The following is a 23,995-nucleotide window of genomic DNA, read 5'->3' on the forward strand; positions in this document are numbered from 1 at the left end:
CATTCCTCTACAAAGTTTTCTCTATTTGAATTGAATTATGGGTATAATACATTGATGCCATGTACAATTGGATAATGTCAAAAGACACCTAGTGTAGCTGAATTTATGTCTCAAATGTAGTTAAATTTAGCTAGAGCTCGAGATTATTTCCGTCGGGCTACATATCGAGCGGTTCAATATACTAATCCCAAGTGGATAGCTCATTCTTTTAAACAAAGAGAGAAAGTGTTTCTACTTCTTCCTCGGAGGACTGAGACGCTTCATGAAGGTAAATCTACTAAGTTGTTGCCTAGATATTATGGACCATGGATGATTTTGAAATGAGTGAAAGATGTGGCTTATAAGTTAGACTTACCACAAGACTTTCATGTCCACCCAGTATTTCATGTGAGTGAATTGAAACGTTATCTTCACAACAGTGATAATTTAGTTGATGGTATGATTGCTTTGCAGAAACCTGATCAAGAAGATCATGAACTAGGACACATCCTAGAATGAAGAGATAGACAATTGCGAAATCATCATCTTCCGGAGCTCCTTGTAAAATGGAAAGGACATCCCTTGACAGATGCAACTTGGGAAACAAAGTTTCAATTTCGTAAGCGTTATCCTCAACTTGTTATCGAAGACAATGATTCCTAAAAGGGGGAAAGAATCTTACGACCCTTACATCGAGATGATGATTCCTAAAAGGAAAAAAGAATATTACGACCCCTTACATGTGGCAATATGTGGGACTTGTACACATCGATAAGCGAGATTTACACGCTAGTAATGCGTAGGACACGCAGGAGTTACGTGGAAAAACCATTGGCGACATACTATTGCGCATCATCACTTATAATAATAAGTGTGAACGGATAATGTTTGTGGGTAACGGTTGTAGGCCAAAGACCCAGTGATGTGTAGCATGGGGGTACTAGGACAAAGGGAGCGTGGTGTGCAATTGGTAAGGTACACACTAGACGCCCAAGGTCACTGGTATATATAATAGTTGGGTGGTTAAACAAGGTTTATTTTAGCTATTTTTGAGTTTTTATTCTTCTTTTTGTGTGAGGCTAGACTCACAAAGCTAGGGCTCCTTGCATGGAGGCTTGAGAACTATACACTTGTTACTTGTGTTGATAACTTATTTGATTGGATTGGAGTTAGTTTTTGCTTGAATTTATTGCATAATGTGGGTTGATCATAGATTTAATATCCCATTATATATGAAGTTCTCATTGATTGAGGAAGGAGATTTTGCAAGCCAGTAATGGTCATTATCCTCTACAACTCTAGTTCTAACTAGAGCCAACATCTCAAGATACTATCTCATTTGTAGGTGCATATTATGCAAGCTAGAATGTAGGAGTCTATTGCTTTTGATTGAGGTTTACATGAGAATATATGTGAGTGACCATACATACTAAATAATATGTGGACCATACACATTATGTGAGTGACCATACATATTAAATAATGTGAGTGACCAGCGGGCTGGTGTGGTCGATCTAATAGCTAGAACTGTATGGTCTAATAGCTATACTACTAGGCATCTCCTAGCTGATAATTGAATATAAAGGCTATGTATGCTGTTGGTATACACACAAACACACACACGCACACACACATATATATAAACTCTTCTTCCCAAGAAAAAAGAGAGAAAGAAAAAAAGGATTGCCCAGTGACCACAGCCATGAATGAAAACACGTCAAAAGGATCACTGTAATGAGGCCACAGTCCCACGTCAAGTGGAAACTTCCTCCCCATAAAGATTCTACTTGCAACCAGGAAAGGCCACTGAGAAGCCTTTTCCTTTGAAAGGAAAGGTCTTTCCATATTGCATCATGGTCAACAGTCATGGGAAAGTAAAACTCAGCCCAAAATCAGCTAGCTTTGATTTTTTCAGAATTCTAAAGCAACGAAGTCTGTCACAGCAGCAAGCTTGGAATGCAATTTTCATATAAAACTGCCACATCAGCACGATCAGAAAATTACAAATTTAAAGCTAACTAGTGTGCACTCCTGGTGACCACAACAGCTGTGAATGGGACAAGCTACGCCAAATCCATGACGATATATCCACATTGTGTCTGTCAATGTGCTATTGCCACATGCCCCTCCCAAAGTATTCCATGCCCTCAGTTAACAACAGCTACATCTGTGAAAGCATGTCCATGGCATTTGAAGCTTCATACATGAACTCAGCATGATACCTCTTGAATCAGAAATATAGAAATGTACAAAGGGAATCTCCAGTGGAGATGAAGTCTGCAAAAGACGATGTAGAGCTCATCATCCAAACAAAAGCAATAGATCAATCATAGATAGGAGAAGAGGTTTTGGAGAACATGGAAAGAAATTACCTCCCAGAGCCCGGATTTTTCCTCATATTTCTAATGTTTAAAGGCACCACAAATGTGATCAGAAATTGTGTCTATGCTTGATTCCTCAAAAAAACAGAAGCATTGTGTTGGTAAAGATCAAGTACCTGTATCCTTGTTAAGGTGGATGTCCAGACTCTCCCAACAGTCCCCTGAATGGCTATCCCCATATCTCATTGCTCCTACTTCTATGGTTGGTCATGAATGGTCCCATTCAACTCACTTTGAACCTCAGTGCAATACATTTGCTCTTTTTTAACCTCTGCAAAATTTGCAAGTTCACCTAGTTCCTCTACTGCCTCCACGAGATAATCAAGCCTAAGAGCCACCTCCACTAACAGGGTTGCAAATGTTCCCAAAGAAAGGGCGCTTGCACTCTCCAGGACCCTCACTCTCTGCTCAAACACCGAATCTTTAGCAAAATCGAAGTCATCAATCGGCCTGTATGGCCAAGAATGCAACTTCTTATAGCACCTTCCAGAAGCATCACTTAAGTCATCATGGGGATATGCAATCCCAAGCTTGGTCGAAGAACCCATCCGAAAGAAGCCACCCAAGTGGTCACCATTCCCAGCCTTTTTGATCTCTGGTATCACACTGAGAGGGAGCTCTTCGATGCAATTCTCTTCCAAAATCCCTGTTTCCTGCCGGACAAGCAGATATGAATGCAAATACAAACTATGTTGCAGCCGCTCAACTGCACGGCGGATGCCATCCAAAATTGATGTAGGGTCACCTTTCTGCATATTACGGACTTGTTTCCCTAACTTGCGCAAAACTTGGGCACCTTCCTTACTGACATCACGAAGCTCATCCTCAAAGAGAGTGCGGACGGACAAGGGTGCCTACCATGTAAAATCAAACATGAACAGGAAAACATCATTATAAGGTGAGCACCCTTTACATAAACCTTATGTTGGCAAATGATAATAGACACACCCGTATTGGCAGTCTTACTTGTATTGCAGAACGCAGGCAGCCATGCAAGGCCACAACAGAATACGTACAGTGCCGTAGGATAGCGCCCACCTTCACATAATTCTGCCATGGATACTTAAACATCCGAAACTGCCCATGAGGAGGCTCCCAGCTTGCAAAACCAGCCTGCAAAGGAGGAAACTAAACCTCACATTCTCAAACAATAGTCAAAACTCTTGAAAAAAACTATCATTAGCCTCTAGCAGCTTTTACCAAGGACTCCTCTTTGCTTGCAGAGATCAATGCAGATCTGTAGCCTTTGTACACGGGATCATCCGCTGCTAATCCCATCATAATTTTCGAAGGAACCCTTTCAAGTACGGCACCTCGAAGATACTCATTCACACAGACTGCATAACACACACTCCCTATTCATAGATGCACATGGTAAGATTGTTGGCTTGAGAAACTTTGCTCCACTGCTTGGTAGGAAAACAAACCTTCAAGGGAGTCTGCCAAACTGTCGAAATTCTTAGATATAAACTCATGGAGTTCCTCCCCTGCCCAAAGTGGAAGGACAAAAATGTTCACACTAAGACCTATGGCCGCGCCCAAAAGAATGATGAGGAACCGATTCACGGCTGTGCTTAACGGATCGCCTTCTCGGTATTCAGCAACCATAATAAGACTGAAGGTGATTAGAAAGGTTCGAAATCCAAACTCATAAGACTTCATGGTTGGCCAAAGTTTTGCAAACGTCACTACTCCACCTGTATAAGTTTAACAAAAATATAGCCAGCCAAAAATAAGAAAAACTTGTCTACTCAACCATCAACTCCACCATGTTAGCATGAAATACATGCTACATCATCCCCAATCACATACGTGCGTACAAAGTGGCCAACAGGAGGTGCAGGTTTGTGTAAAGATATGTGTATGGAAGCCCGCGTGTGTATGTCTGTATGTGTGTATCATCACCGGTTAAAAGGAGGTGAAAGTTAATGTGTAAACGAGCCCAAGTCACCAAAAGAGACAGTATTGCCTTAAACTCAAGGAGAAGAAACTGCACTTTCAACTTCATGAAGGTCTACTACTATCAAGTCCGCCATGTTAGCACAGATTATACGCTAGGACATCCCCAAATACATATTTATTTATGTATGTGTGTGTGTATACATGAATGGGATGCTAATATGTATTCCAGGCATGTATGGATGGATGTATGCATGTATGTGCAGGCACAAAAGGGATGCATGTGTGTGTGTGTGTGTGGCGAACAACCTGTCCAGAGACTGCGCCAGTAACCTCTGCGCAGCTGTGTGCAACCTTGCGCACGTGTGTGCGCACACCTGCCATCAACTGTACCTGCTGCCATTGCAGTTCCGTCCCTTTTCCTGCTGTCATTTCCATCCAGTATGCAATCAGCGTGAAGCACTAGTGTCGCCTGTATTTGCTGTCATTGCTGTCCGCCTGCTCACCTGCCGTCACATATACCTGATAGTCCCGAACCTGCTGTTGCGTGTTTCCTGCCGTTTGTCTTTCACTTCCCCTCTTCCTGCAGGCTGCAGCGCTTGTTTGTGCGTGTGCGCGCGCGCGCACAGCTGCATGTGTGTGTGTGTGTGTGTGTGTGTGTGTGTGCATGACAACCTGTGTGTGTGTGTGTGAGTTTTTATTTCCTCTCCTTCATGGCGCAGCCTACAGCTACTTATAGTAGACGGAACTCTTCTGTCAAGCCCAAACACAGACAATTACAATCTGAGTTGCAGCCTCCTCGTTGCGACAATCCGGAATTGCAACAGTTTTGTGACTCTCTTGAGCAAGGATTTGTGGACCTTCGACGAGCATGGGATGTGCCTGTGCCGGATTTTCGTTTGAAAATCCAAAGCCATGTTCTCTGCAATCCTGTAACGAAATTGTCATAGAAAGCAGTAATTCTTTTTTTCCCTAGTACAATGCCTACTGCAACAAATATTGGTCAATGGATAAAAGCCATGCTTGGGGGATGCTTCGTGGTGGAAGGGGTTTACTCTGCAGCGTGAGGTTTTTATGAGGTGAATCTTACTGGATCCAAGTACAAACAAATGCTATTGGAAAAATTGCCTTTGTTCTTCGGACAGCAAATGGTGCATGTTTACCCTTGGTCACCCACCAAAGATTATCAGAATTTTATCAAGCATAGATACCGTGTCAGTAGAAGCAGTGGATCTCCCGGTGTATATGCGCCCTGGCCCCTTCATTGCCTTTTTTGGCTGAATCACTGAGTAAGGTTGTATGTCCTTGTAACTTGGTTGAACACAATGCTAATCAATACACTTAAATACACTAAGATTTGATGGACACTTGCTCAAATACAAGAAGTAAATTGCTGAATTGACAAGAGACACACAATGAGCCGGATCGGCCGACCCCTCCCTCAAATAAAGTATATTGATCTTGGGAGAATCAAGTACACAGTGTCATGGGCATTTCTGACCAGATTTCCATACCAATGCATCTGAATACAATATTGCAAACAAGTGGTTGTCGATGAAGACTTGCAATCCACATTACTCTCTCAAGTGTCCATGATCTGATCTCTATTGTTCCACCAACACATTACTCTCTCAAGTGTCCATGATCTGATCTCTATTGTTCCACCAACACATGGTAGCAACAATCTGCAAGAGAGCACGTAGGACAAGAGAACACTACACAGGGTATGTGATCTTGCAATCCTGTTCCTCCCTCTTGCTACTTGCTCCCATATTTAAGCATAAAAGCTTACTAATAGCAAGTAGAGTCCACGACAGCGGAAGTCTTCGCGATGGAAGTCCTTGGAGTGTTGAGATCTTCGATTTGTCACCTTTCTTTGCGACAAAAGTCTTCAAGAGGATGAAGGGAACCTTGGGAAAGCTTCCCCTATGGTTTAACGTGAGAAAGGAGGGCTGAAATTAGGGTTTTTAGTAAAAATACCAAAAATTTTAACAATAAAGAGAGCTGTTTTGCTGAATTTCAGTCATTGGGAGTGTGTAGGAGAGTGATTAGCATCCGGAAACACTCTTGGAAGCTTGAGAAACACCTTAGCAAGCTTGGAAATGGAGTTGGGAAGGAGAAAGTGCAGAAAATGCAGCCCAACAGCAGCCCTCCGTTGTTCATTTCCGGATATTTGGGTGTACGGCGTATGTTCATGTGCCTAAGGAGCACCGCTCCAAGTTGGACTTGAAGTCTCAGCGCATGACTTTTCTCGGATACAGCACTGTGTCCAAGGTATATCGTCTTTATGACCCTCAAGCCGATAAAGTTGTTGTGAGCCGTGATGTGGTGTTCGACGAGACTCCTACATCTTCAAAGGGAGGTGGTGAGCTTCTGCTTCCCTCACCTCCGTCTCCACCTCCTCCTCCTCCTCCTCCTGCTCCCGCTGTTTCTATAACACCTCCAACTGAGGATACTCAGTCAGATGATGACCCTGCTCCTCCTCCGGCGAGTTCGAGTAGATCTGTACCTGGTTGGTATTATCAGACAGTTCGTGATTCTGGGTTACGTGAGCTTCGTTTTGCTCCTCCGCCTGGTTCTCTTCGGCGTTCTTCCAGAGTTACAGGGAAACAAATTCATGAGGGCAACATGTTTGTTAATTACGCTCTTATGTCTACAATCATTAATGGTTCTTCTGATCCCACTTCTGTAGACGAGGCTCTTTCACATGAGCCTTGGCGTCATGCTATGCAGGCAGAGCTGGATGCTATCGAATGGAATGGCACTTGGATTTTGGTGCCTCGGCCTCTGCAGCGTAAGGTGATTGGTATGCGTTGGATTTTCAAATCAAAGTTCCGAGCTGATGGCAGCTTAGACAAGCACAAGGCGAGGTTGGTTGCCAAGGGTTATGCTCAGCGCCCTGGTGTCGACTTTGATGAGACCTTCGCTCCGACGCCCCGGATGACTACCATTCGCACCGTTCTTGCACTTGCAGGACATCATAGATGGCCTGTTTAGTCGGCTTTCCTGAATGGAGAGCTTACACAAGAGGTTTATATTGATCAGCCGCCAGGATTTGTTGTTCCGGGCAAACAGGATCATGTGTACCGGCTGAAGAAGGCTTTATATGGTCTAAAGCAAGCTCCGCGGGCGTGGTACCAACAAATTGATGAGTTCTTTCAGAAGCTCGGCCTGCGCCGTTCTCACGCAGATTCGAACCTTTATATCCTCCTTGAGAGGGGGTTGATTGTTATCATTGTGGTCTATGTTGATGACCTCATCTTTAAAGGTTCTTATTCTATGCGGATCCGTTCTGTTATGGATGCTTTGGAGACAGAGTTTGAGATGACGGATCTTGGCCTCTTGCATTACTCTCAACTTGCTTTCTCCCTAGATTAGCAATTAATAGGTTACTAAAAGCTGTTGTTATTGTGTAAAGAAGTGGTTGCTAGCTAGTGGAGTAGCTTAAAAAGGTTCCCTGTGGTGTGAAAAACCATGTTTCTTTTTTTCATGGTGTGAATATCTTGAATAAAATAAAAATTTATCTAAGTTGGAGTAGCCTATTTCTAAACAAATTCATAGGTCTTATATGTTAAAAATGTCTAAATTAACTTGTAACCCCTAAGTGCACATGTGCACATTTTTTCTGTACTTGTTAAGGCCTAAAATATTGAAGTCAAGTGAAATGAATTCATTAAGAAAATAAAAAAATTTAACTTAGAGTGTGATTGATCCTATGTGTAAGGTATGACGAGGATACATTTGTAGTTCCGCTTCGTACACCGGTTGCAATCCCGATTAAAATCTTCTCTTCCTTTCCGCCTCAGTGACATGCATAAATGGAGACATCTCCAAAAGCGCTTTCCAAAACTTTTGTACATATGCATTTTCCGATTCCCCCTCGTTTTGCTTCACCCAATCCCACTTCATTGTTATCTCATTCAATGCATTGGGAGGCAAGAATTGAGCATAGAACCTCTCCTTAAACTCTTCCCATGATCTAACAAGATTCGGTGAGAGCTTCTCCGTGAGTGACCAATGGGCAGCAGCGCCTTTCATGAATATGCTTACATGCCGGATCATGGATTTCCGAGTGAAATCCTCATCATTGAAAGCAATATCAAACTGGGCAATAAAAGCAATTGCCTTTGATGTATCATATTCCCCATGATATGTGTCAAACTTCACACATTTGTCTCCGGCTTTGAAGTCACGAGACTTTGATGCATGTGCGTGCATCTCAACATGTTTTCCCCCATGTTTGTCCGTTGGGATAGCCCCTGTGACTAGCATCATTTTAGGACCAAAAGGTGATGCATAAGGCATAGATACATGTGCCCTGTAAGCATGAGGCATGGCTGGCCCCTCAACATGCATTGATACATTTTCAACCATAGCTTCTCCCTCACAAGCACACTCGAAGGCATGAGTGGCATGAGAGATATGCGGAATACCTGCACCAACAGAAAATTGCAGCCCATGTTGCATGTATTGTGCATGCACATTTTCAACCGGCAATGGCATTTGATATACATTTTGACCACTGCCATAGAAATTGTATCCTTCACGGGCTACATAAGGTATTCCTGCATGGCGTGAAGTCACTAATTGTTCCTCTCCCATAGCATGGAGATTCATCCTCTTCGATATAAGTTCTTGTTCGGGCACCTGTGGGGATTCCAAGACATGTGGGATGGTTGCCTTTTCAGCATAGGCATCCTCGGTAGTACGAGCCAAGTATGCACGTACTACATCCCTCGGTTGCATGTGCAACTCTTGAGCAATCATTGCTATTGCATGATCCATATGAGATTCACCTTTCTTGGCCTGCAAACGGTCATGTACCAATGAATCCTCGCGGCGGTAGAGATTCAATTCTTCTTCTTGTGCATGGAGAAGAGCCTGCATACGAGTAAGTTCAGCCCTCAAGACTATGGACTCTTCTTCCTACATCTTCTCTTTGCCACGGGACGGCTGTCCCACATATTCATGTTCCCTATTGTGCACCACATGAGTTTGCTCATCTTGTAAAGCATTGGAAGCATGCATTTCATTGTCCCTGCTCTTGTGTTAGCATCTCCAACATTCATTGTATGGCTGTCCATAATGTTCTAAGTGTAGAGATAGCTAGTGTTCACGGTGATCGTCTCTCACGATAGAAGTGAAAGAGAACCGTATGCTCTGATACCAATGTAACTTGGTTGAACACAATGCTAATCAATACACTTAAATACACTAAGATTTGATGGACACTTGCTCAAATACAAGAAGTAAATTGCTGAATTCTCAAATAAAGTATATTGATCTTGGGAGAATCAAGTACATAGTGTCATGGGCATTTCTGACCAGATTTCCATATCAATGCATATGAATACAATATTGCAGACAAGTGGTTGTCGATGAAGACTTGCAATCCACATTACTCTCTCAAGTGTCTATGTTCCCTACCATCTGATCTCTATTGTTCCACCAACACATGGTAGCAACAATCTGCAAGAGAGCACGTAGGACAAGAGAACTCTACACAGGGTATGTGATCTTGTAATCCTGTTCCTCCCTTCTGCTACTTGCTCCCATATTTAGGCATAAAAGCTTACCAATAGCAAGTAGAGTCCACGACAGCGGAAGTCTTCGCGATGGAAGTCCTTGGAGTGTTGAGATCTTCGATTTGTCGCCTTTCTTCGTGACAAAAGTCTTCAAGAGGATGAAGGGAACCTTGGGAAAACTTCCCCTATGGTTCAACTTGAGAAAGGAGGGCTGAAATTAGGGTTTTCAGCAAAAAGACCAAAAATTACAGCAATAAGAGAGTTGTTTTGTTGAATTTCAGTAATTGGGAGTGTGTAGGAGAGTAATTAGCATCCGGAAACACTCTTGGAAGCTTGAGAAACACCTTAGCAAGCTTGAAAATGAAGTTGGGAAGGAGAAAGTGCAGAAAATGCAGTCCAACAGTCCTCACGAAGAAGGTGCCAATCTCTAGAGAGAGGAGGAGGAGTGAGGTGATAAGTTGTCCAATGTAGGTGGCAGGCAGGTGCTTTGTGGAGCAAGCTAGAGTGGACACATGGCTGGTTACTCCCTTTGTACAAAGGGGATAAGGTTTGGGCGGTGGACATTGGGTTATGTCTACCTCGGGACATCAGTGTGTGAACACCGGGCAGGTCATAATTTATAAGTGAGTTTTGGTCGCCCAAAACTTAATGAAGTGTGTACACACTCACTTATAAATTAGAGCTAACTCCTAAGGCTAGGTTTATGACCAATACTTACTACCTATCACATGCCACATAACCATGTCAACATACAGTTTCACACGCACGGTTCGCGGGCGGGCGTCCCCTTACCCGGAACTAAAACAGCATGCAATTTCAATTGCAAGCAAGCACATAAAGATGCTATGCAATGCAGCATTGGTATGGACAATCCCCGTTTATGAGACTATACCAAAATAGACGTGCTCCAGGCAAGTACACGAGGTACCAGACGCAATGGAACACCAATCCACCAAGCATTTCCGGGCATGTACACGGAGGCACAAGTCCCAACAGTCCAGAGTATCACATGAGTGGCATCAATCCTCGGCATATACAACTGCCATGGACAACAGTCCAATGTACATACATGATAAGAAAGCACGGGTGGACCAATTGGGTGGCCAAATGGTGACAATCCTCCTAGATCTTCTGGCAGCGTAAATAGATTCTATATTCTTTGGGATACAGACAAACAAATGGATGTTGAAATGCAAGGAATCCCAACACAGGAAGTTTTCTTTAAGCTTGAATGGGAAAATTTTGCGGTTTCTTCTTTCACTTGCAAAAAGTTTGGGCATGTAATATGCGGAAGCTTCGGAGAAGGATCGGTACTTCAAAACTCAGAAATCAGCACTCTTTTCGCGACGGAATTAACGCACAAAACTGAAAGACGATGTGCAGAAAATAGAGAGAGAAAGGGGAGATCGAGAGGACACAGTATTGGGTCCCAATTACCCTCTGTAGGGCCCCCACCACGGATGGTGTATTTGCTTTATTAGAATGATGTAAATCTGAAAACAAATACAAAGTACTTGACCTTTTCTTGGCTGGAAAACCTGCCCTTGACCTTCAGTCCTTCACCCCTTTGCTTTAGCAATGTTCTTGGCTGTCCTGGCCCTTGTTTGCTTGGAGCACTTGGTGAATTATGAGATGGAATCATGGATTATGGGCTGGGGTATTTATACTCCCCCTTGTCTCCAGTCGGCCTGTTTCATGAAGCCCCACGACTGTGTCTAATTAATAAAATGTTTTCACACTTGATTAACTGATGTCCAGCCTGCGCATATATTCTGGGACAGCATCCTGACTGCTGGGCACCATGCGCATGGGTGTGGGACTACCCCCCACACCTGGCCGACTGGCTGGGTAGGGTTTCTAACCCTGTCGGCTGCCTGTCCAGCAGCCCTAGGGCTGGCCAGCAGCCCTAGGGCTGGCCGACAGCCCTTCCAGCCCAAGCCATGGCTGGTGGGCACAATGTGGGCCCTCCTGGCCCCTTGGGGGTGGTTCTATACCTCCCCCATGCCCACACTAAGAGTGCAAATGCAAGATCTTCTCACTTGGGGTAGCCCTATGGGCTGGCCCCATCTCTACATGCAAACCTACATGCCTATAGATGTCTGGCATCCAGTTGCAAACCAGATACACAGCACATCTGACATCATTCCAGAGGGAGACTCACAGCGCGGACTGGCACTGCTTCATGTGCAGGACAGTGCACACCTGACCTTGGACTCATGTGCAGGACAATGCACACCTGACCTCGGACGACTGAGATGGATCCCTGGCTGACTCGTCCCGGACTGGGCTCACATGGGACAGTTCACCATCCCAAGTCCTGCACCTTCTGTACAGAAATGTCTACGTGACATCCAAGTGCGGGATGCACGTGACATCCCCTTCTGCTTAACTTGACGGAAGCTGCATAGCCTCCAAATAATCTGTCAATAAAGCCGGATAGTCTTCGAAAAATTCTTTGTCGAGCCATACCGCTTCATGAGTTCCTCGGTCCTGAAACTTCGTGAGAAACTGTCGTAGTCTTCGGCCTGAGCCATGCTTGAAACGGTGCAGAAGGATTTGTTCTGGAACCATTACTTCTGCTTCATCAATGATGTCTGGTTCCGCTTCGTCTTTGACCTCTGAAGGGGATGGACCTGCATATGGCTTTAACCAACTGACATGAAATACATCGTGCATAGTCCAACTCGGAGGTAGCTTTAACTGCATAGACACCTCATTAATCTTTTTCCGGATGGGAAATGGTCCGAAGCTCCTGAAAGACAACTTTGGGCATCGCTTGCCCACCTGCTTCAATCTTTGCTTCATAATCCGAAGATACACCCAATCTCCTTCCGAAAACTTCATGTCCCTTTGGTCTTTATTGGCCTGTCGAGTGTAGGCCTCTTGCGCTTTAGCCAATCTGTCTTTAACGGACTCTAGGATCTCCTGGTAAGACTCCGTCACTCTGTTCGCCTCCGGTACTGAAGACGAAGTCCTGGTTAACAACGACTGGAAAGGCCTTCCAAACGCTGCCTCATATGGAGTCCTGCCAATAGCAGAAGAAAAAGAGTCATTCAAAACAGCTTGAACTAAAGGCAAAAACGATTCCCACTTACCTTGCTGATCGTGGACATAACACTTCAGCACATCAAAGGCCAACGGGTTGTATATCTCTGTCTGGCCATCTGTCTGTGGGTGGAATGCACTGGGAAAATTCAACTTAGTACCAAAATTATCAAACAATGCCCTCCAAAAATGACTGGTAAACTTGGCATCTCGGTCTGACACTATGGTCCTAGGAATCCCACCAATCGGGTACCAATGCCGAATGAATAGCTGAGCAACATCCTCGGCGGTCACATTGGCCCTGCAAGGAATAAGCATAACAAATTTGCTGAACCTATCAACAATAGTTAAACACTGTGTATTACGCTTACTCGGACTGGGAGGCAGATTTGTGACAAAGTCCATCGAAATGTCCTGGAAAGGACCCTCAGGAATTGGCAAAGGCTGTAACAACCCTATCTTCTTTCCACGAGGAGCTTTCACCTTTTGACAAATGTCACAGCGTTGTACATATGTAAACACATCACGCCCATAGTTTCCACGAGTTTCGGAAACGGGGGTGCGGAGCACGGCGGGAAACGGAGTTTCGGGGTTTCGGCCTTCGAGAAGAAACGGGGAAACGGAGTTTCGGTTTTAGGGTTTAATACATACATATATAATTAATAGAAACATTACAAAAGCTTGAAAAATACATCTTTGCTCAAGTTCAATGTCAAAGACTCAAATGATAGATCAGAATGGTGGAAATAAGCGCGCAGAATGGCGGCGAAAAACAGCACGCGGGTTTCTAAACCTTGGAAAAACAGGGCCTTGGAAACGCCGTTTCTGGAAACGGAAACGTTTCCGAAACGTTTCCACGTTTCAGTGGGCCAGAAACGGCGTTTCTGGAAACTATGATCACGCCTCATCTTTGGCCAAAAATATTGCCGTTCTAATTTCTCCAGAGTCGAATTCATGCCCCTATGACCACCTGTAATGGCGTCATGGGCATCATGGAGAAGAGCTGCCCGGAATGATTTCATGACACACAGTCGGCCTTTGTAGTAAAGCCAACCATCGCGTATCAGAAAATGGCATGGTCCTGTGGCATCCAATGCCTGTTCCCACTGTGTACCGAATTCCTCGGAATCCGCGTACGTGTGCTTCATGTCTTCTAGTCCTGTACCAACAAGGTCAAGTCTAGTGGTCTGAATCGCATATACTTGTCCCTTCCTGCTCAAAGCATCGGCCACTGGATTGGCCTTTCCTGGAAGGTACTCAATCATGCCACCAAACTGCTGGAATATCTGACTCTAGCGGTGTTGTCGATCACTCCACTGTGCACTTGGCATCGTCTGAATCCAGCGCAATGCCTGATGGTCAGTGCGAACCTCGAAGTCACGGCCATACAGGAAATGTTTCCAATGTTTCAAGGCCTGTATAACTGCTAGGAGTTCACGATCGTAGACTGAGTAGTTCTTTTCGGCGGGCAGTAACTTACGAGACATGTAAGCTACTGGATGACCATTCTGTTGCAATACACCTCCAATTGCGATGTTACTCGCATCGGTGATCACCTGAAATGGTTCGTCCCACGAGGCAAGGGCTAAACAAGGCGCTTCTGACAAAGCCACCTTGAGGTTCTGGAATGCCTCCAACGCTCGTGGAGTCATTCGAATCTTTTGCCTCCTTGTTTTCACTCCCTTTAGCAGATCGGTGAGGTCTGCCGAGACCCGAGAGATCAGAAAACTTGTCAATGTGGGTGGAATATGCCTGGCATATACCCACAAATGATCTAATGTCATAAGCGGTCTGAGGTACTTCCCAGTTAACAATCTCGGCCACTTTAGCCGGATCAAGTCGAATGCCTTCAGCACTGATTATATATCCCAAGTAATGTACCTGGAACAGATAAAATTCTGACTTCTTTTCATTGACATAGAGCTCGTTGCTTTCCAGCAACTTAAGGACTTTCTCCACATCAATGTCATGCTGCTCAATTGTAGCTGAAAATATGAGTATGTCGTCCAGAAAAATGAACACACACACTCCAGTCAACTCCCGGAAAATACGCATCATCATGCGGTTAAATGTAGCTGGGGCGTTCGTCAATCCAAATGGCATAACCACAAATTCATAGTGGGCCCGTTCTGTACGGAAGGCTGTCTTGGGGATGTCCCCCTCTACAATCCGTACCTGGTGGTACCCACTCTTTAAATCCAGTTTGGAGAACACCTTAGCTCCATTCAGCCTCTCGAGAATATAGTCAATTCGAGGCATCGGGAATCTGCTCTTGATAGTCAGCTTGTTGAGTGCACGATAATCGACACACAACCGAGAAGACCCATCTTTCTTCTTGACAAACAAGATCGGAGCTGCAAATGGCGACACGCTGGGGCGGATGAAGCCAGCTTGCAACAATTCTTGGAGTTGGCGGTCCAACTCCGATTCCATTGCCTTAGAAAGGCGATACGGAAACTTGCTCGGGGGTTCCGAGCCTGGGAGGAGGTCAATCTTGTGATCCTCCGGTCTGGACGGGGGAAGCTGGGGAGGGAGACTGTCCCGAAGAAAAATCTTCTAGAACTTTTCATGGAGAACCGAGTACTTCTCGGAAGCACTGGCCACCGTCTGGGCTGTCTGGATGTAAATCATCGCACACTGTGCGCCTTTCCTGACTGCTCGCTTAGCCTGCAAGTGGCTTATGAGCGGAAAGTTTGGAATACCTGGCTCACATTTAATGGTCACCGGGGTGTTTGACACATTCTGATCAATCTGGAACGTGTGCTTGTCCCACTTGACATCAGGAAGAAACTTGTGAAACCACTGGATACCCAAAATTATGTCTGCTCCTACAAGAGGGGCAACCATAAAGTCACGCACAAACTCTATGCCCTGAATCACTAATTTAGCACCTAGAGCTTCATACTTGACGCTCGTTGTCATACCTGTGCTAAAACCCTCAACTTGTTTGTCCACCGGAGTCAGCTCGAAACGGGCACGCCTAGCGGCCTCTTCCGTGATCACATCCTCCGTGCTGCCGCTGTCAAACAAGACAACGACTCTCTGGCCACCTATGTAGCCAAAGGACTTGAGCAATTCGTTGCGCTCATACTCCTGGTCATGGGCGCCCTTCTGCTTATCTTCGAGCTCCCGGCTAATAATTGCTCCAACTGAAGCACCGGGGGTTGAAGAACTAGGGGTAGCCGCTGGGGTCTGTGTGGGAGCTGTGCTCACCACGGAAGCTGTGGAGGCGGCGGCGGCCTTTGGAGGCTTCTTCGGACAATCCCGAGAAGTATGTCCTTTTGTGTGACAAAAGTAACATCTACCCTCCTTCCTGTACTGAGCAAGCTCCTCAGCACTCAACTTGCCACCTGTCTTGCCTGCCTCCGCTTTCTGGTTTGGAGTAAGCTTAGACGCATTATTCGAGTTCTTGGAGCCAGAGGCTCCCGGGCTCTGTCCTCGGGAAGACCCCGTCTGGTTCTGGCTTTTGCCCCCCGAGGTGTTAGCCTTGGGAGAAGCCGGCTGGGAAGTCTTGGGCTTGCCACCATTGTGTTTCATTTCTGCACTCTGCGCAAGCGAGAGTGCGTCCTCAAAGGTGGCTGGCCTAAACATACGCACCTCCCATTGGATTTGCGTGTCCAGGCCATACAAAAACTGCCCTTTCTTGTCCGCATCAGATAAGCCTAATTGTAGACACAAGGTCGAAATTCTATTGGCAAACTGAAGGACTGGTTGCGCATTCTGACGCGCACCCCTGAACTCGTCTTCGAGTCGCTCAAGGTAGTGGGGCGGTAAAAACCGCTGCTTAAGGTCACGGACGAACTCGTCCCACCCATAAGCTGCCATACCTGATCTGGTGTGGGCATGAGCCCACTGAGTCCACCAAGGAATGGCCTCACCTTCCAAGTACCAACTAGCTAAGATCACTTTGTCAATATCTGATTTCCTAACTGCGGCAAAGTAAGCTTCAAATTGATGTAACCATGAATACAAAGTAGTGGGATCGAGTTTACCATTATACTTACTGAAATTCATTTTCTCGGGAAAATGATTCGAGGGCGCCGCCGGTGTCAATCTGGCGTCCAAAGCTCTGAGGTAACGCTCGTGTTCCACTCGTCGCATGGCGTCGTCTTCGCGTTGTCGAATCTCCAATGCGCGCATCTGCATCTCAAGCAAGGAGCTTGGCTGCGGCTGTGACCCTGTGAGAGGGTCCCTGTGACGAGGATCTGGTATCTGGGATACGGAAGGAGAGGGAGGAGGAGATGGAAACCGCGACGCTGGAGAGCGAGAACGCTCCTCCAGAGCCAAAATCCGCGCCTTCTGCTCATCCAACTTGGTTGTCTGGTCTGCGATTGCTCGCATCATCTGCTGGAACATGTCTTGTACACTCAAGCCAGGTGCCCTAGCTGGGCTGCCTGGTGCACTCTGGTCCCATGGTTCTGGTTCTCTCTCATCGCCAAAGTTCGCCATAGCGGGAAAATGCAATTCCTTTCCGGAACGCAATCTGACCATCCACTATCTGTGTGGGAGACTTCCGGAGGCTTCCGGAGGCTAAAAACCAACCGTCCTTCGAGGGACAGGAGTCACTCCGAAAAGGGTAGTCCACCGGCGTCTAAAAACCAACCACACAAGCGAAAAAATTTTCTGGTTTTCTTTGCTGAATCTTTGTCCTTGAAGTGAGCTCTGATACCACTGTAATATGCGGAAGCTTCGGAGAAGGATCGGTACTTCAAAACTCAGAAATCAGCACTCTTTTCGCGATGGAATTAACGCACAAAACTGAAAGACGATGTGCAGAAAATAGAGAGAGAAAGGGGAGATCGAGAGGACACAGTATTGGGTCCCAATTACCCTCTGTAGGGCCCCCACCACGGATGGTGTATTTGCTTTATTAGAATGATGTAAATCTGAAAACAAATACAAAGTACTTGACCTTTTCTTGGCTGGAAAACCTGCCCTTGACCTTCAGTCCTTCACCCCTTTGCTTTAGAAATGTTCTTGGCTGTCCTGGCCCTTGTTTGCTTGGAGCACTTGGTGAATTATGAGATGGAATCATGGATTATGGGCTGGGGTATTTATACTCCCCCTTGTCTCCAATCGGCCTGTTTCATGAAGCCCCACGACTGTGTCTAATTAATAAAATGTTTTCACACTTGATTAACTGCTGTCCAGCCTGCGCATATATTCTGGGACAGCATCCTGACTGCTGGGCACCATGCACATGGGTGTGGGACTGCCCCCCACACCTGGCCGACTGGCTGGGTAGGGTTTCTAACCCTGTCGGCTGCCTGTCCAGCAGCCCTAGGGCTGGCCGACAGCCCTTCCAGCCCAAGCCATGGCTGGTGGGCACAATGTGGGCCCTCCTGGCCCCTTGGGGGTGGTTCTATACCTCCCCCATGCCCACACTAAGAGTGCAAATGCAAGATCTTCTCACTTGGGGTAGCCCTATGGGCTGGCCCCATCTCTACATGCAAACCTACATCCCTACAGATGTCTGGCATCCAGTTGCAAACCAGATACACAGCACATCTGACATCATTCCAGAGGGAGACTCACAGCGCGGACTGGCACTGCTTCATGTGCAGGACAGTGCACACCTGACCTTGGACTCATGTGCAGGACAATGCACACCTGACCTCGGACGACTGAGATGGATCCCTGGCTGACTCGTCCCGGACTGGGCTCACATGGGACCAGTTCACCATCCCAAGTCTTGCACCTTCTGTACAGAAATGTCTACGTGACATCCAAGTGCGGGATGCACGTGACAGGGCACATGCAAACGGAATGTCCGTTGCTTCTATTGCAGCCCCTGTTGCGGCCATGGCCCCTCCACAAGCTACTCCTATGGCTTCAATGGAAACTCAAAAGGGGAAGAATGTTACTCAGTTACAACATGAATGTTACTTAGTTACAACATGCAGGCTTGGAAAGCAAAAGTTGCCACAACAAGCTCTCATGTGGTAAATGGAAAAGATAAAGACAGACTTGATTGTGATGCTTGGCAGACTCCAAAAAAAACAATATCCCCTAGACAGAGGCCTCTAGTCTCTCGCAATTGGAGAGAGGGAGCTTCTATATCTAGATCAACTACTGGGGTGCCTGACACTTCAGACAATATTACAGGATGTGGGCTGCAATAGTGAGAGGTGATTCTTTGTTTGCTGATGGAGCAGAGACCCCATCGCATACAAATACGGTTGATGTTCAAGCTGCAGAATGCTCTTTACATGGAGACATAGGCAGTCAGGCTGCCATGCAAGTTGAGGTGTAGCCTCTCTTTCACTCATATTGTAAATATATTCATACCAATCAAGTGCTTTACTTACAATACACAAGGCCTCTGTGATGCAAATAAATGACGGCTTTTTGGTCATATGTAAAAACTATGCATCCCCACCTGGTTCGTTTGCAAGAACATAATCAGCACAGTTTTGTTAGAAGACAAGGGATCTTCTCTAGATATCATATTTTCTATGCAGGAATCCAAGCTTTTTCTGGCACTCTTATGATAGCTAAGCATGAGTTGCAGCCTATACTGGCTTACAATGATCCAAATGGTCATTGGCTCGTGGTGCAATGTATGATTGCAAGAGAGCTGTATGAATTTGCAAGTGCTTATGCATCACAAACTTCTGCATATAGAGCTTCGATGTGGAGCTCCTTACAAACACCATATCCATGGATTTCAAATGCTATTACTGGGGATTTCAATAATTCGCCTGACTTTCATGATAACACCTCTCATCGCTCTCACATGATGTATTCTGAAAAGTAAGATTGGGCTCAAACAATGACTTCTTTAGATGTATGTGATTTGTGGAGACAGCTCTCATGCCACATCAAAAGGGTTATACTTTCCATCATAATGTTGTTACACATTACTACATTACTAGGCACGCTTGAACAGATGGTATCGTCTCAATGTTGCTCAATATGATGCACACACATGGAAAATGTGGATTGATCACACATTGCACCTCTCTAATCATTCGCTGGTATGTCTTGGTATGTACTTTGGCATGGCTGACAATGACTGTTCATTACCTGACAGAAGGCTACTTATGATTAATAACAGTTACTTGTCACATGCTCATTTCACTAATTTGGTACGTAGAGTTGCACATCCCCTTGCGATGCATATACAAGAGGATATAGATATTGCTTGGTTCAGTTTTGTATAGCGAATACAAGCTATGATACATGACTATGGCAGATCGTATATGGAGGAGAATAGAAGACAAGTAGAACTAGCCAAAATTGCAGTGCAAGAGTACACTGAAATAAGCCAACTTAGAGAGTTGAATAATGATGACCAGCAACTGTTAATACAAAAGTACACTGAAATTAGTACAGCTTAGAGAGTTGAATAATGATAAACAACACTTGTTAATACAACTTGAAAATTGCCTCCACCATAATGATAATCATAAGCTTAATAAATGGCAAACTAGGGCGAGATAGAAGCCACTACTTGATAAAGGTTGCTCGTCAAAAAAAATTTCAAAGGCTTGCATGCTTCCAGAAAAAAACATGAATTGCAAGGGTCAAAAGAACAGATGGTACTTGGACATGCACTAAAGCTCAGCTTGTGGATGCTTGCCATGCATACTTTTCTGTCATGTTTGCTGCTCTACCTCTTTCGAATGGGCATTGTGAACTATTTACCATGCTCTAAATCGGCTGCTCTTCTCTGGATAGTCATTTCAGCTTTTTGCTTGCTTCCGGAGAGCCCTTTTACAATCCCTCCAAGATTCTCCTAAACTCGGAGACCTTTCATTTCAGCAACTAGAAGTGTTTTCCCAGTTCTAGTTGCTGCCCCACTTTGGGACAACTCTGAATGTACATTGAATCTTCTAATGAGACAGTGGTTTCACTAAAAAAAAAGAGTGTGTGTACATGTGCATGTACCTGTACATGCAAACGTATGTATGCATGTATCATCCGTGGACGATATGACGTGTAGGTGTACATGCAAAGAAGGATACTAACTTAAAAGGGAGAATTTGCATACCTATAACGAATGCACTCAGGCCAACCATTATAGGATGACCGACACTCCCGCCCATGCCAGCCAATTGACCAACAAGAACAGCTAGAAGCCCAGCTAGTAGAGTTCCCGCTCCTCGATTGCAGCCCTTGCTTAGTGTAGCACCTGCCACAAGGAGCTAATCGATAAAATGGTAGTACAGCTAGAGAAATAATTATACTGATTAAAGAAACCTTTGGAAAAGCAGCAACAAAGCAAATAAGAGGGCAAACCAACCTATGGTGAGCTCGAAAACGACTATGACAGTCATGATGGCCCAGATGGCATGGCTGCCAAAGAGCGAGTAGGGGGCCTTGAGGAGCACCAAGAGGAAAGCCAGGGAGAGGGCGAGAGCCATCTTGAAAGCATGGATGGTCTTGGCCGGCTCCTTCATGGCCAAACTCCACAATGTGATCGACGATGATGCGAAAAGCACGTGAATTGCGAGAAAAAAGCCCCTCACAGAGGCAACAAGCGAGCTAAAACAGCTTCTTAACCTGTTTCCATGTGTGGTCCTTCCATAGGGCTCCAGCATAGGAGTGGATGCATCATGACCACCCATGCCGTACCACAAGTAAGCTTAAATGCTTTAAGCTGCCCTGCTGTACACAAAATTCTGGTTAAAGCTCCCCATAATGCTCCTCTTCTTGTACACAATCATCATAATGGCCCGTGCCTTACATCAATTATGCATAATTAGGCCCCTGTGTTCAAGTTCCACCCTCTTTTTTATAATTCTAGAGGATTTCTGTTTGATGCCCTCCTCCTCATGCATCATAATGACCCTTGATTACGCTAAATTAACCTACCCTTTTTTGTGTGCAGATTGATAAAATTGTTGAAAAGCTTGACCGTTTTGAGCAGATTCTTGTTTAGTGCGCAGAGATTTCTACTTAATATTCCTCTTCTTGGCTTGCTCCCCTTCTCATGAAGATGTCTGCTCACTGCTCCCTTTCATATCCAGAATCCTGCTTCATAGCTTCCGTTACCTGTACAGGTTTTTTTGCTTAATAATGTGCACAAAATCAAGCTATCAATCGCCCACCACTGCTCGCGAGCTGTTCTACCCCGGAAGGAAACTTATGGAGATCGCCCAAATAAGAAAACTGCCAAAGCTCTCAGATAACATAACATTGTTAGTGTTTCAAGTGTTTTCCAAGTAGACTTTTCATCTACATGTGCTTTTCAAGGATGTTTTCCATTGGACCACCGAGACAAGTCATGCATGTTGGAAGTTGGAACCGTAAAAGGCATACATAAGTCATGCATGTTGGAACCATAAATGGCATACATGTCACGACAGAGTGAAGCTACTCTCAGAAAATAGCATGTGGATCACACATATCAAACTTATGTCTGTCTATACAAAGTGACACTCCATGTGCCACCCCAAAACTTCACAACAGTATAGGTGAGGTTGGTGTACTCACCCTCTATTTATTTCTTTACCTTGTGTTATGTGTACACCACTACCTTTCATTTGTCTCATTGGGGCTTGTGCACTCACCCTCTCTTTGTTTATTTACCTCGTGTATGTGTACACCACTACCTTTCATTTGTCTCATTGGGGCTTGTGCCATATGCCATTTGTAAATATAAAATATAAACACCACTACCTTTCATTTGTCTCATTGGGGCTTGTGCCATATGCGATTTGTAAATATAAAATATAAACAAACCGCAAATTATAGATTCATGTGATGATTGTAGAGTTTGCAACCAACGAGGTTCAATAACAATTTGAGTGCCCCTTGAAAAAAATAATGCATGCATGGTTGTTTCATCACACCTTCTACCATACATTACACTACTAGGACACTAGGGTATTTAGCTACACAAGCAACTTGTTCGTGTCATTACAAACATAATCTAGATGGTTTTTCTCCACTTCATTTTTATGGTGATGCAAAACATGATCGTCTTATCATTATGATTGTGTTGAAGATCACCTACATGTTAAGGTTAGAACATTTACCTTATCACTTATGTATGGTTTATTAGGCTTATGTTATGACATTCAAATAAGGTCTAATTACAGTTCCATATCAGGTCCACATATTATTTAATGTGTATGGTCACTCACATATTATTTATTGTGTATGATTTACTAGGTTTATGTTATGACATTCAAATAAGGTCTAATTACAGTTCCATATAAGGTCCATATAAGGTCTAATTACAGTTCCATATAAGGTCTAATTACAGTTCCATATAAGGTCCAAATAAGGTCTAATTACAATTCCATATAAGGTCCATATACCTTATCACTTATGTATGGTTTATTAGGCTTATGTTATGACATTCAAATAAGGTCTAATTACAATTCCATATCAGGTCCACATATTATTTAATGTGTATGGTCACTCACATATTATTTAGTGTGTATGGTCACTCACATATTATTTAGTGTGTATGATTTATTAGGTTTATGATATGACATTCAAATAAGGCATAATTACAGTTCCATATAAGGTCTAATTACAGTTCCATATAAGGTCCAAATACAGTTCCATATAAGGTCCAAATAAGGTCTAATTATAGTTTCAAATAAGGTCTAATTACAGTTCCATAATAAGGTCCAATTACAGTTCCATATAAGGTCCAAATATTATTTAATATGTATGTGTGTAATAGCATTTCATCCCTGTATGTTGTCCATATTTAGCCTGTATTTGTTCCCTGTTTATGGCCCTTGATTGTTGGCTGGCCACCGTATTTTTTTCTCTATTTTTCCCAAGTCGTGTCTTCATGTCCACTTGGTAGCTCCAGTCGGCCAATCCCATACATATATAGGTGGGCTGGCCTCTCCCATTTATTATGTTCATTAGTTGTTGTGTGTTTCATGCGTTGACACACTTGCTCCCTTTTGTATCCTCACTTATGAGACTACTAGGTCTCTTAGTCGGGATTGTATTCATTGCAGTATATTCAGCCCTTTGGCTTCTCTCTCTCTCTCTCTCTCTCTCTCTCTCTCTCTCTCTCTCTCTCTCTCTCTCTCTCTCTCTCTCTCTCTCAGTTCAGCACATCCTAGTGCTCCCTTTGCTTCTGCTCTGTGCATACGCTATCATGGTATCATCACTCTAGGCTTTTGCATTTTTTTTGGCATCATCTACAACCCTGTTTTCAGCCTCTCCTTGTTGCGTTTTCTCAGATTTGCT

General features: G+C 44.6%; 1 protein-coding gene across 4 annotated transcripts; it reads right to left on the bottom strand.

Moving 5' to 3' along the window:
- Positions 1 to 1,649: 1,649 nt before the first annotated feature.
- On the bottom strand, positions 1,650 to 22,108 carry LOC147633313 (aluminum-activated malate transporter 9-like). Of its 4 annotated transcripts, none has more exons than XM_086806368.1 (8): positions 21,647 to 22,107; positions 21,075 to 21,436; positions 20,823 to 20,963; positions 3,788 to 4,057; positions 3,561 to 3,697; positions 3,327 to 3,473; positions 2,352 to 3,214; positions 1,650 to 2,256 (listed from the first exon to the last, which is right to left on the bottom strand). In XM_086806368.1, the coding sequence occupies exons 2-7, from the start codon at positions 21,397 to 21,399 to the stop codon at positions 2,558 to 2,560; spliced, it is 1,677 nt and encodes a 558-aa protein (XP_086662494.1). In that variant the 5' UTR covers positions 21,400 to 21,436; positions 21,647 to 22,107; the 3' UTR covers positions 1,650 to 2,256; positions 2,352 to 2,557. The 4 variants fall into 4 exon arrangements, with proteins under 4 accessions (XP_086662494.1, XP_086662495.1, XP_086662496.1 ...); XM_086806369.1 differs by having other exon boundaries at positions 2,352 to 2,381; positions 2,477 to 3,214; positions 21,075 to 22,107; XM_086806370.1 differs by having other exon boundaries at positions 2,477 to 3,214; positions 21,075 to 22,108.
- Between the last annotated feature and the right edge of the window lie 1,887 nt (positions 22,109 to 23,995).

The sequence above is a fragment of the Cibotium barometz genome, chromosome 12, assembly GCF_041138505.1.
Source record: "Cibotium barometz isolate CiBa-2024 chromosome 12, ASM4113850v1, whole genome shotgun sequence".
In the NCBI taxonomy this organism is placed as follows: domain Eukaryota; kingdom Viridiplantae; phylum Streptophyta; class Polypodiopsida; order Cyatheales; family Cibotiaceae; genus Cibotium; species Cibotium barometz.